The 13,559-nt window shown below is 35.1% G+C and overlaps 1 protein-coding gene and 1 non-coding gene across 9 annotated transcripts in view; one reads left to right on the forward strand and one right to left on the reverse strand.

The window, feature by feature from the left end:
• CCDC138 (coiled-coil domain containing 138) overlaps positions 1-13,559 on the reverse strand; it is a 134,313-nt gene that overhangs the window by 69,337 nt on the left and 51,417 nt on the right. For 7 of the 8 annotated variants that reach the window (XM_042931835.1, XM_042931828.1, XM_042931833.1 and 4 more), the window contains one exon: positions 9,154-9,270. The exons of the other annotated variant lie outside the window; for it this stretch is intronic. In XM_042931835.1, the coding sequence (XP_042787769.1) occupies positions 9,154-9,270 (117 nt within the window). The remainder of the gene's footprint in view (positions 1-9,153; positions 9,271-13,559) is intronic. 8 annotated transcript variants of the gene reach the window in all.
• LOC122216798 lies at positions 2,941-3,047 on the forward strand. The gene has a single exon (XR_006201124.1). It is a non-coding gene; the product is annotated as a U6 spliceosomal RNA (small nuclear RNA).

The raw sequence follows: 13,559 nt of genomic DNA on the forward strand, positions 1-13,559 counted from the left end.
AAGAAAAAAATCACATGATCCTATCAGTAAACACAAAAATCCATTTAAAAAACATTTTAACATTCATTCATGATTATAAAAACTCAGAAAAATAGTAATAGAGGGGAACTAAACTTGACAAAAAGCATCTATAAAACTATAGCTAATATTAATAGCGAAAGGACTATTTTCCCCTAAGATCAAGAACAAGTCAATGATTTCCATTATCATTCATATTCACCATAGTCCTAGATATTGTAGCTTATGAAAGACACAAATTGAAAGCATATAGTCAAAAAAGGAAAACAAGAAAACTTTCTTATTCATAGATGCATGACTATATACAAAATCCCAAAGAATCTTCAAGAAAACTCCTAAAACTAATAAGATCATGGTCATAGGATACAGAATGAACAACAGGGACACCAAAATTTTAAAAATACCAACTTTAACCACTCAAAAACACTAAATATGCAGCTGAAAATCTAACAAATAATGGACAGGAATTCTATGCTTAAAACTACATAACATGGATGAAAGAAATCAACTTTCTAAATAAAATGGAGAAATCATGTTTCTGAACTGGAACACCCAACACTGTAAAGATGCCAATTTTTCTTAAATTTGTATACAGGCTAATGCAATTTCTATCAAAACCTCAGCAAGAAATTTTGTAGATAGTGAAGATTATTCTAAAATGTATAAGGAAAGGCAAAGGAACTATTTATAAACATTTTGAAAAACAGGAAAATGAGGGGGCACCTGGGTGGCTCAGTCCATTTAGTGTCCAATTTCAGCTCAGGTCATGATCTCGCAGTTTGTGAGTTTGAGCCCCATATCAGGCTCTGTGCTAACAGCTCGGGGCCTGAAGCCTGCTTCTGATTCTGTGTCTCCCTCTCTCTCTCTCTGCCCCTCCACTGCTCATGCTCTCTCTCTCTCTCTCTCTCTCAAAAATAACCAAACATTAAAAAAATGTTTTTTAATTAAATAAAAGAAAAACAGGAAAATGGGGAAAAAATCCAACTACTCAACTTCAAAACATATTTTATTTTTTTCTTTTCCTGAAATTTATTGTCAAATTGGTTTCCATACAACACCCAGTGCTCATCCCAACAGGTGCCCTCCTCAATGCCCAACACCCACTTTCCCCTCCCTCCCACCCCCCATCAACCCTCAATTTATTCTCAGTCTTTAAGAGACTCATGTTTTGGCTCTCTCCCTCTCTCTTTTTTTTCTCAAAACATATTTTAAAATTATAGTAATCAACAGTATGGAACTGGCGAAGGAACAGACACACAGATACATGGACATAACAGAGAATCAAGAAAGAAGCCCACATAACTATTCCCAACTGACAAAGGTGCAGAGGAAGGAAAGCCTTTTCAGTAAATGTGCTAGAGCAACTGGACATTTACAGGCAAAAATGTAATCTTGATCTAAGTCTCACACCTCATACAAAATTAACTCAAACTGTACACGGACTTAAATGTAGAAAATGCAAACATAGAAAATTTTAAGAAAAAACACAGGAGAACACAATTTAGGGTTAGGCAAAAAATCCTTACACTTGACCCCAAAAGCAACATCCACAAAAGGAAAAACCAGTTCACTGGAAATCATCAAAATTTAAAGTTCTGCAAAAGACCTTGGTTGGATGAAAATACAAGCTACAAAAAAAGAAAAACAGTATTTCCAAATGACATATCCAACAAAGGACTAGTACCCAAAGTATGTAAACAAGTCTCAAAACAATGGAAGACAAACAATCCAATTAGAGAATGGGCAAAAGACAAAAACATACTGAAGAGGATATACATTTGGAAAGCAAACACATGAGAAGATACATTTAGCCACTGGAGAGATGCAAATGAAAACTCCAATGAGAAAACAATACTACCAGAATGGTGAAAATAAAAAATAGTAACAACATAGTGGTGCCTGGGTGACTCAGTCAGTTAAGCTTCTGACTCTTCGTTTTGGCTTAGGTCATGATCTCACAGTTGGTGGGTCCAAGCTCCTTGTCAGGCTCCACACTGCTCCTGCAGAGCCTGCTTGGGATTTTCTGTTTGCCTCTCTCTGCCCCTCCCCTGCTTGCAATCTCTCTCTCTAAAATTAAAAAAAACATAAAATAAAATAACATAAAATAAAATAACAAAACAAAACAAATAAAATATAAAACAAAAAATAAAACTTAAAAAAAATAATAAAAACACTAAATGCTGGTGAGGTCATGGAGAAACTAGATCACTCATATATTGCTGGTAAGAGCATAAAATAATAAAATCACTCTTAAAATTTGGCAGTTTATTAAAAAAATTAAACATGGAGCTACCATACAACAAGTACACTCTTGGACATTTATCCTAGAGGAATAAAAACTATTTATACACAAAAACCTCCACATAAATGTTTACAGCATTTATAATGGTTAAAAACCAGTTTCCTTTAACCAATGAATGGTTAAAATGTGGTATATTCCTATCATGGAATCAATAAAAAGAAATGCCACAACTTAAATAGATCTCCAGCAAATTATGCTAAGTAAAAAAAGTCAATCTCAAAGGGTTACATACTATATAATTCCACTCATATAACATTTGCGAAATGACAAAATCATAGAAATGGAAGTTCGTGACTGGAGGGATTAAAGAGGGGGTAGACCAGGAGGAAAGTGGGTATTGCTATAAAAATGCAACATGAGAACTTCTGATTTCTGGTTAGGCAGGTAAGGGGGTTGGAAGTTATCACTCCATCCTAACAAAAGTAAAAAGCTGAACAACTGAAAAATTAAACTTTCTTAGATCCAACAGAAGTGAGAACACAGGGCAAAGCCCAAATTTGGAGACAGACAGGTGAATACAGAGAATTACAGCTTACTGCAGCAGAAACCCATGAGCTGAAATCTCTGTGGGAACTGGTACCAGGGTAGGAAAATATGAACCATAACCAAAAATTGCTGGAGTGCTTGCTTCGGCAGCACATATACTAAAATTGGAACAATACAGAAAAGATTAGCATGGCCCCTGAGTATGGATGACATGCAAATTCATGAAGTGTGCCATATTTAAAAAAAGGAAAAAGAAAAGAAAACTGCTGGAGGCCCAATGTGAACAAGTCTGAGAGTTAAGAATGCTGGCTGTGGCCAGTCACAAGGGAGTTCTCAGATTTTGTTGGTTTTAGATGAGGAGCTCTAACAGTTCTCACAGTGAAGACTGGAGAAAAATCCCCTCATGCTTCAGGTGGGGGGGGGGGGGGGGTAAAAAAAGTAACCATTTGGAAATATGACACAATTTTGTCCTTGTTAAAAAGATCTGTCCTCAAGAGAAACTACCTTACCAGAGCTTAACCTACTGAGATTTTATAAGAATCTAACAGACTTAGCAGAAAGGAAATACGAAACTCCAGCCCACTCTAGCAATCCTGCCCCACCTCATGGGGAGAAAAACTGAGAGGCATTTATGAAGTTCATAGCCCCAAGACACAAGCTCACCAAATGACTGAGACTGAATTACACAACTACAGAACACTTCCCCTTCCCACACATCTTACCATAGTATTGAAGGCTCATTTACAGCAGTCACTTTTACATAGTATATCATGTCCAGATAACAAGAAAAAATTACAAGCCATGCTAAAAGGCAAAAAACACAGTGTGAAAAGACAGAGCAAACTTCAGAATCAGACTCAAATATGGTAGAAATGCTGGAATAATCAAAGAATTTAAAACAACTATGATTAATATTCTAAGAGCTCTAATGAAACAAGTAGACAACAGAGAGCAGAGAGATGGAAACTCTAAGAAAGAATCAAAAGAAATAACAGAGGGGCCCCTGGGTGGCTCAGTCAGTTAAGCATCTGACTCTTGATTTTGGCTCAGGTCATGATCTCACGGTTCTTGAGATTGAGCCCAGTGTTGGGCTCTGTGCTGATAGTGTGGAGCCTCCTTGGAATTCTCTCTCCCCCTCTCTCTCTGTACCCCCCCCCAAAATAAATAAATTAAACCCAAAAAAACCCCAAAATACTAGAGATCAGAAACACTGTAAATGCAGAATACTTTTGGTGGGCTCATTAGTAGACTACACACAGACAAAGAAATAATATCTAAGTCTGATGGCACATCAACAGAAATTGGAACACAAGGAGGAAAACCCAAACTGGAAAAAATGGAACAGAATATCCAAAAATTATGAGACAATTACAAAAGGTGCAACACATGGGTAATGAAAATACCAGAAGGAAAATAAACAAAGGAATAAAATAAATATTTGAAGTGGGGATCCTAGGTGGCTCAGCTGGTGAAGCATCCCACTTGGGCTCAGGTGATGATTTCACGACTTGTGAGTTTGAGCCCCACATTGGGTGATCTTGAGCACTGCTTCTGGTGACCCTGAGCCCTGCTCTGGGCTCTGCACTCTGTCTCTTCTCTCTCTGCACTTCCTGGGATTCTTCCTCTGCCCCTCACTCACTCACACACTCTCAAAAAAAAAAAAAAATTAAAAAAAAAAAAATATATATATATAGAGAGAGCAGTAATGACAGAATTTCCTCCAAATTAACACAAGAAAAAAACCCCACAAAACCAGGAAGCTCAGAGAACACCTAAGAGGATAAATAAATGCACACAAAAATGCATTAAGGCATATCATATTCAAACTTCAGAAAATAAAAGCTTTTTTTAAAAATCTTGATAGAAGCCAAAAGAGAAAAAAGGTTATTTACAGAGAAGCAAAGATAAGAATTACATCCAAAGTCTCCTCAAAAATCATGTAAGCATGAAGAAAATATAATGAAATGTTTAAAATGCTGAGGAAAAAACCCCACCAACCTAGAATTCTACATACTCTGAAATTATCTATCAAAAATAAAGGAAAAATAAAGATTTTCTCACACCAACAAAAATTGAGGGATTCTGTTACTGAAAGTAATATTAATAAAAGTTATTTAGAGACAAGGAAAATTATATAGCTTAGAAACCTGGATGTACATAAAGAGCATTAGAGAAGGAATAAGTGCTTTTATTTGTTATTAACTGATCTAACAGATAAGTTTTTTGAAAACAATAGCAACAATGTATTGGATTATGGATGCCTGTGTGTCTGTGAGCATGTGCATGTGTGCCTGTGTGTGTATGTGTGTATACACAATTGTATTATTGATCATTGTATCATAGACGTAGATATAGATATATACATGTTTATGTAGGTTAATGTGTAGTGAAATGAATGACAGGAATTATACAAGGGAATAAGAGACAGGAGGAAGACATCAGCAGTATTTTGTTATAGTAGTCCCCCCTTATCACGGGACATGTGTTCCAAGACCACAGTGGATATCCGAAACCATGGACAGTACCAAACCTTTTATATACTGCATCTTTTCCTATACATACATACCTATGATAAAGTTTAATTTATAAGTTATGCACAGTAAGAGGTTAACAATAATAAAACAGATTACAACAACATACCATAATAAAAGTTGTATGAGTGTGGCTTCTCTCTCTCCCTCAAAATATCTTATTTGTACTGTACTCACCCTTATGGTAATATTGTAGATGCTAAAATGTCTACAGGATGAGAAAAAGTGAGGTAAATGATATAGACATTGTGACCCTACTTAGCATTAGACTATTACTGACCTTTGACAATACTTCAGAAGGAGGATAACCTGCTTCCAGACTTTGGTTTACCATGGGTAACTGAAATCGCAGGTAAGGTGAGTCTACTGTATTATAAGATACACTACATGTAAAGCTGTATAGTGTAATTTGAAAGTGGATTTAGAGTAGTTCTAAGTGTATATTGCAAAGTCAGGGCAACCACTAAAAAATGTAAAAGAAGAAGTACAACTGAAGGCTAAGAAAGAAGGGAAAGTTAGAAGCATATAAAAGGTCCAATTAAAACCACAAAAGGCAGGAAAAGACTGAGAGAACAAAACAGGAACAAAGAATAATTGTCAATAAATAAAAAACAGTGACAACTATGGTAGATATTAATCCAACAATATCAATAATCACTTTCAATATCAATAGTCAAAATATACCAATTAAAAGAGATTATCAGACTAAATCAAAATATAAGACCCACACTGTCGACAAGAAACCCACTTTATTTTTTTTTTATTTTTTATTTTTTAGGAAACCCACTTTAAATATAAAGACAAATACAGATTGAAAGTAAATGGATAGAAAGATATACCATGCAAACACTAATCAAAAGCTAGCTGGAATAACTATATTAATTTCAGACAAAACAGACCTCAGAGCAAGGAAAGTTACCAGGGAAAGAAAGGCATTACACAATAATAAAGGGGTCAATTCTCCATGAGTGTGTAAGATGCTAGATACAATAAATACTTTTTAGATACCACACTAAAGGCATGATGCACAAAAAATAACTGAGAAATTGGACTTCATTAAAATTAAAAACCACTCTTGTCAAGAGAATGAGAAATGAGAAACAGATTGGGAGGAGAAAATATCTGCAAAGACACATCTGATAAAGAACTGTTACCCAAAATTTAGAAAGAATTCTAAAAACGCTATTGTAAGAAAACCCAATTTAAAAAATGGGCAAAAGAACCTGGAAACCTCACCAGAGAAGATATACAGATGGCAAATCAGCATATGAAAAGATGCCCAACAGTATGTCATTAGGGAATTGCAAATTAAAAGGAGACTTGACTCTACACCAATTAGAACAGCCAAAACCCAAAACACTGACAACACCAAATGTTGATGAGGATGTGGAGCAACAGAAACTCTCATTCACTGCTGCTAAAATGCAAAATGGTATAGCCACTTTGGAAGGCAGCTTACAGTTTTTCAAAAAAATTAAACATATTCTTACCATATCTATCTAACAATTGTGCTCCTTGGTATTTACCCAAAGGAATTGAAAATTAATGTCACACAAATCCTGCACATGGATGTTTATATTATTCATACTTGCCAAAACTTGGAAGCAATCAAGAGATCCTTCAGTAGGTGAATGGATAAACCGTGGTACATACAGACAACGGAGTGTTACTCAGCACTGAAAGAAATGAGCTATCAAACCAAGAAAAGGCATGGAGGAATCTTAAGTACATACTGCTAAGTGAAAGAAGCCAATCTGAAAAGGCGACATACAGAATAACTCTTAACTATATGATATTCTGTAAAGGGCAAAGCTATGACATTATGTAAAAAGCAAAGAGTAAAAGGATTAGTGGTCTGCAGGAATTAGGGGTGTGGGAAGTATAAATAGGCAGAGCACAGAGGAATTTTAGGGAAAACTATTTTTAGTATCAAATTATTCTGTAAATGATGGTCATATACCATTATATTTTTGTCAAAACTCAGAGAATGTAAAACACCAAAGTGAACTCTAACGTAAGGTATGGACTTGGAGTGGAAGGACATACCAAGATACATTCGAGTGTAACAAATTGTAATAATTTGTAACAAATTCTGTTGCAGGAAGCTGATAGTGTGGTAAGCAGTACATATGTGGGGTCAGGGAGTATATGGGGAATTTCTGTTCTCAATTTTACTGTGAACCCAAATTAGCTCTAAAAAATAAAGTCTGTATATATATATATATATATATATATATATATGTGTGTGTGTACATGAAGAATCTCTATGGTGATGTAGAACTCCTACTATTTTGACTACTATCAATTGTGGCTGTGATATTGTACTAGTTTTTCAAGATGTTACCATTGGGGGAAAGTGGGTTAGGGACACAAGTGATTTCTCTGTAGTAGTTGTTATTACTGAGTGAATCTACTATTATGTCAAAATAAAAAGCTTAATTTTTAAAAAGTACATGAACTCAGAGCCTGGACCCACTTCTAGATCTGTGTCTCCCTCTCTCTCTGCCCCTCCCCTGCACACATTCTGTCTCTCTCACTCTCAAAAATAAATAAACATTTTTAAAACTTAAAAATAAACATTAAAAAGAATGAAAAAGTATTTGCAGTCAGACAACTGTTAAAACTGAAATATCAGAAATCCATCAATGCTGAATAAAGAAACAGGACGGTGGCAAGAATGCTACTTTTCATTAGAAACATAGATGCAGGCTAGTATCTGTCTAGAATAGCACACAGAGAAGGGTGCAGAGTATATATTTGTAGATAAAAATAAACTGTAAATTATCTGAAGGAAAATGAGAAGAATATTTGGAAGGAAGACAAAGTAAGATTTCATTCAATTTCTGAGCCTAGCCTTTTGTGGCTGAGAGCATTCAGAAACCATTATACAAAAAGCAAAATAAAATTTTAAGAAGAAGATAGCAACATTACAAGACCTGATAATCAATATAACTTTGTTTAGTGAGAAATGTAGTTAAGACTAATAAATTAAAAATGATATTCCATGGGGCTGGGGGGTGTGCAAGCACATGTGTGCATTTATGCTCCTGTGTTTACTTGTGCAACACAGAGGCAAAATATATGGAATACCACCTCAGGAAAGATATTTTTGCTTAATCTTAATCATCATACTACATAATAATCACATGACTCAATTAATACTACTTAATCATAAGTACCACACTGAGTGATTTAGCTATGTGCTTCTATAATTCCATAGGACCAAGATTACACTACCCAAGCACAAATTCATTTTTCTCCTTTAAGTAAATGAAAGCTATAACAGCATTTATTAATACTAATTAGGGAAATAAAATTTTACAAACCTAATACAGCTCATAGCACAAATGATTACATATGCATGACATAATTTAAATTGAATGAACCTTATATGAACAGATAACATATAGCATTCATTTTATAATATGCCAGAATAATTTTTTTGTTCTGATTAGGCTATTATAAAAATTATTATCTAATTTAGCTAATATGTACTTATTAGCATAAAACACAAGAAATCTTACATTTTTATTACCTTCAGTAAAATATGAAATATTATAAAATATAGTGGGGAGGGGGCAGTAAGTTTTAACAATAACCGAACAGTGACACTTATTATATAATTTTGAAACTCAAAAAACAATTTTACATATTGATTAAAACCTACGGCACTAAAAAACAGTATTTATAAAAGGATAAAGAAAAAGTAATAAAGCAGAGAAGGCAAAAAGTTCTGAAATGTAAACAGAACAAAAAACCTGTAAAAGAACAAGATCAAGAGAAATAATTAAAAAACATAGACTATTAATCAATTACCTGTGTTCCAGCATCTAGCTGCCTTAGAGACCAATATATAAATTTTACAAAAGGCTGATGAAGTTTGGCATTCACAAATGGCATCCACTGTAACTGCTCTGTAATCACAGGCAAAAGCTAAAGATAAAATGATGGAAGATACAAAAGCACAGTAATTTTAGATGTATGAAATCAAATACCACAATTTTCCAAAAATTATCCTTTTTCAAAAGAAAAAGAGTTCTCTAACAAAAACCCTCACTTTGAAACCATAAGCAACACATGTAGAAATATATATTTGAAAATTTAAATACATATATCCCTTAACCCAGCAGCAGTACACTAAGATTTTAAATGAGATGAACCTATACAAACATATTATCTGGACTTTAAAAGATTAAGTAATTTTAAGATACACATGTAACCACTAAAAATTATAATGGAATCTGTATTTTATTTAGATGATAAAAGTGGATTACAAAAAAACAAGTGTAATATGATGCCATTTATGGTTTACATTTAAAAAGATATATGAAAGAATATTTTTAAAAAATACTATAAAATTTTAGCAATTAGGGTAATACTTTCCTCTTAACAGGTGTGACTTGCATAAATAATAATAATTAATAAAGTCAATTTGTAAAAATAATCAAATGTTTAAAAAAGATGTCTATGGGGCATCTGGGTGGCTCAGCTGGTTAAGCATCCTACTTTGGCCCAGGTCATGATCTCATGGTTCGTGAGTTCAAGCCCTGCATCAGGCTCTGTGCTGATAGCTCGGAGCCTAGAGCCTACTTCTGATTCTGTGCCTCCCTCTCTCTCTCTGCCCCTCCCCCACTAGTGCTCTGTCTCTGTCTCTCAAAAATAAAAATATTAAAAATTTTTTTTAAAAGATGTCTATGAACACTGCTTCAAAAATATGTCATTTTGCTAGAAAATGTCAAGACCACAAAGATATATTCTAAGCCTTTGATGGAATCCTACTTCTGGTATAGTAGCCTAAGAAAAACACCTAAAATACACCCCTTCTAAAGCATATGAGGTGCTTCAAAAATGTAGAGGTATCTTAATTACTTAGCAATAGGGAAATGGTTAACTCGAACTCCACACCCAAAAAACAAATAATCCAGTGAAGAAATGGGCAGAAGACATGAATAGACACTTCTCTAAAGAAGACATCCAGATGGCCAACAGGCACATGAAAAGATGCTCAACGTTGCTCCTCATCAGGAAAATACAAATCAAAACCACACTCAGATACCACCTCATGCCAGTCAGAGTGACTAAAATGAACAAATCAGGAGACTACAGATACTGGCGAGGATACCCCTCTTGCACTGGTGGTGGGAATGCAAACTGGTGGAGCCACTCTGGAAAACAGTATGGAGGTTCCTCAAAAAATTAAAAATTGATCTACCCTATGACTCAGCAATAGCACTGCTAGGTATTTACCCAAGGGATACAGGAGTGCTGATGCATAGGGGCACTTGTACCCCAATGTTTATAGCAGCACTTTCAACAATAGCCAAATTATGGAATGAGCCTAAATGTCCATCAACTGATGAATGGATAAAGGAATTGTGCTTTATATATACAATGGAATACAACGTGGCAATGAGAAAGAATGAAATATGGCCTTTTGTAGCAACGTGGATGGAACTGGAGAGTGTTATGCTAAGTGAAATAAGTCATACAGAGAAAGACAGATACCATATGTTTTCACTCTTATGTGGATCCTGAGAAACTTAACAGAAGACCACGGCAGAGAGGAAGGGAAAAAAAAAAAAAAAGGTTAGAGAGGGAGGGAGTCAAAACATAAGAGACTCTTAAAACCTGAGAATAAATTGAGGGTTGATGGGGGGTGGGAGGGAGGGGAAAGTGGGTCATGGGCATTGAGGAGGGCACCTGTTGGGATAATCACTGGGTGTTGTATGGAAACCAATTTGACAATAAATTTCATATTTAAAAAAAGTGTATATCCACTCTGTGGACTAAAGATTATAAACAAGAAAAATATTAATAATAATTAAGTAAAAACAATAAAAGCTAGGATACAAAGTCATATGTAATTAGACCACAGATATGATCAATAGGTACAGAAAATAAACATACGAGTTTGGAAGGACATATGTAGCCTTTCACAGTACCATCTAGGCACTACTGACTACTTCCTCCTTTTGAAATACTCATTGGCTTCTGCGACACCAATTTCTCCTAGTTTTCCTTCTACTTCTCTAGTCACTATCAGTCTTTCTGGCCGGTTCATCTTCACTCACTTGGTCATTAAATGTTGGCGTTCCTCAAATTCAGTATTAGCCAACACAGACTAATTAGCCCATACAAACTAATGACTCCCATATTTACATATCTAGCACAGACTCCTCTTTGTGTTGAGCTCTGGTCCCTTATATTGATGTCTATCAGACACATCCATTTTGGTATCTCAAACTCAGCTTGTCCAGAACTTATCAGATTAAGGAGGCTCAAACCCAGATGTACTCCAATATTTCCTATTTTGAGAGAATGCTACTGACATTCATCCAGTTGCAAAAGTCAGAAACCTGGGAACCAACTAGATACCTCAACTTATATACTAGATCCATTACGAAGTCTCATCTGTTTTACCTCCTAAATATTTTCTCAACAGTCTACTTCTAATTCCATAACCATGATTCTCATGCAAATTACTGTCTTAATTCATCTGAACTACTTAAGACTTTCCTAACTGTTCTCCAGCATCTGCTCTGGAGCCTTCACTGCAGTGAAGGATCCTCAAAAGCATAAATCTGATGCTATTTTCTCCTTAAAGATCTTCACTGGTTTCCTACTAGTCTTAGTTATTATTTTCTGGAATGAAATTTCAAGCAAAACTGAAAAATTAGACACCTCAAGGAGAAATGTCTAAACTGTATGTTTATGGGTGAATGGAATTTAATAACTATTCACTATCTTAAGGCCATAATTCCAGTAAAATCTTGTATACTTAATCCCCTTCACCCTATATTTTAATATGAGATTTAAAATTGGTAAAGAATCAAAGTGATTTGGGGTACTTGGCTGGCTGAGTTGGTAGAGCATGTGACCCTTGATCTTGGGGTTGTGAGTTCAACCCCCAACTGGGGAAGAGGGGGAGGAGGAGGAGAAGTATCATCATCATCATCATCAAAGTGATTTTTTTCAGAGTGAAATCTTTCAAACGAGACTACACATATGTAGGCAAGATAGAGTACACAGAATTACCTATAAAGCATTTCTGCCACACAAGTTACATAATACCAAAAAGAAGGATGCAGAAAAATTAAGAATGTGAGATACTCAACTGAGCTCTTCCACAAACTACCATAAAAATGGGAGGCAAGAAGGATGGTGGAGAAAGTGAAGTATCTTAAGTTTAAAGAGACTCGACCAAGACAACCATAAAGGCCTGGTTATATTTCTATTTCTGTTGTGGTGGTGAATTTTTTGTTAATAGGTTTATTGAGACATAATTCATACACCATATAATTCACCTATTTAAAGTGTACAATTAAATGATTTTTAGTATATTCACACAGTTGTGAAACCATTATCATAATCAGTTTTAGAACATTTTCATCACCTACTCCCAAAAAACCCTAACCATTAGCAGTCATCCCAATACTGCCCCAACCACTGATCTGCCTTCTCTATATAGATTTACCTATTCTGGATTTTTCATATAAATGGAATCATACAATATGTGGTCTTTTGTGACTTGCTTCTGTCACTTTGAATATTTTCTTTCTTTTTTTTTTAAGGTTTGAGACTGGGTTCATTTGTTGTTTTTTTAAATGTTTATTTGAGAGAGAGAGAGAGAGAGAGAGAGAGAGTCAAAGAGAAAGGAAAACAGAGGATCTGAAGCAGACTCTGTGCTGACCAGAGAGAACCCAATGCAGGGCTTGAACTCACGAACAGTGAGATCACGACCCGAGCCTAAGTCAGACACTTAACCAACAGAGGCCACTCAGGAGCCCCTACTTTCAATATTCTCAAGGTTCATTCATGTTGTAGTATGCATCAATACAGCATGTCTTTTTACCACCAAATAATGTTCCACTGTATACATAGACCATATCCATTTATCCACCGATGGACATTTGGATTGTCCACTTTTTGGCTATTATGAATCACGCTGCTATGAACATCCCTGTACAAATTTCTGTGCGTACATATGCCTTCATCTCTCCTGTACATACCTAGGAATGGAAATGCTGACTTACATAGTAATCTATGTTAAATCTTTTCAGGAACTGCCAGACTATTTTCCAAAGGTGCTACAGTTTTATAATTTCACCAGCAGTATATGAGTTTCAATTTCTTCATTTACATTTTGGTCACAATTAAGATTACCTAGTTTTTTGTTTTTTAATTTGCCATCCTAGTGATGGGATGTGATATATCAAAATGGT

The sequence above is a fragment of the Panthera leo genome, chromosome A3 (genome assembly GCF_018350215.1).
Source record: "Panthera leo isolate Ple1 chromosome A3, P.leo_Ple1_pat1.1, whole genome shotgun sequence".
Classification (NCBI taxonomy): domain Eukaryota; kingdom Metazoa; phylum Chordata; class Mammalia; order Carnivora; family Felidae; genus Panthera; species Panthera leo.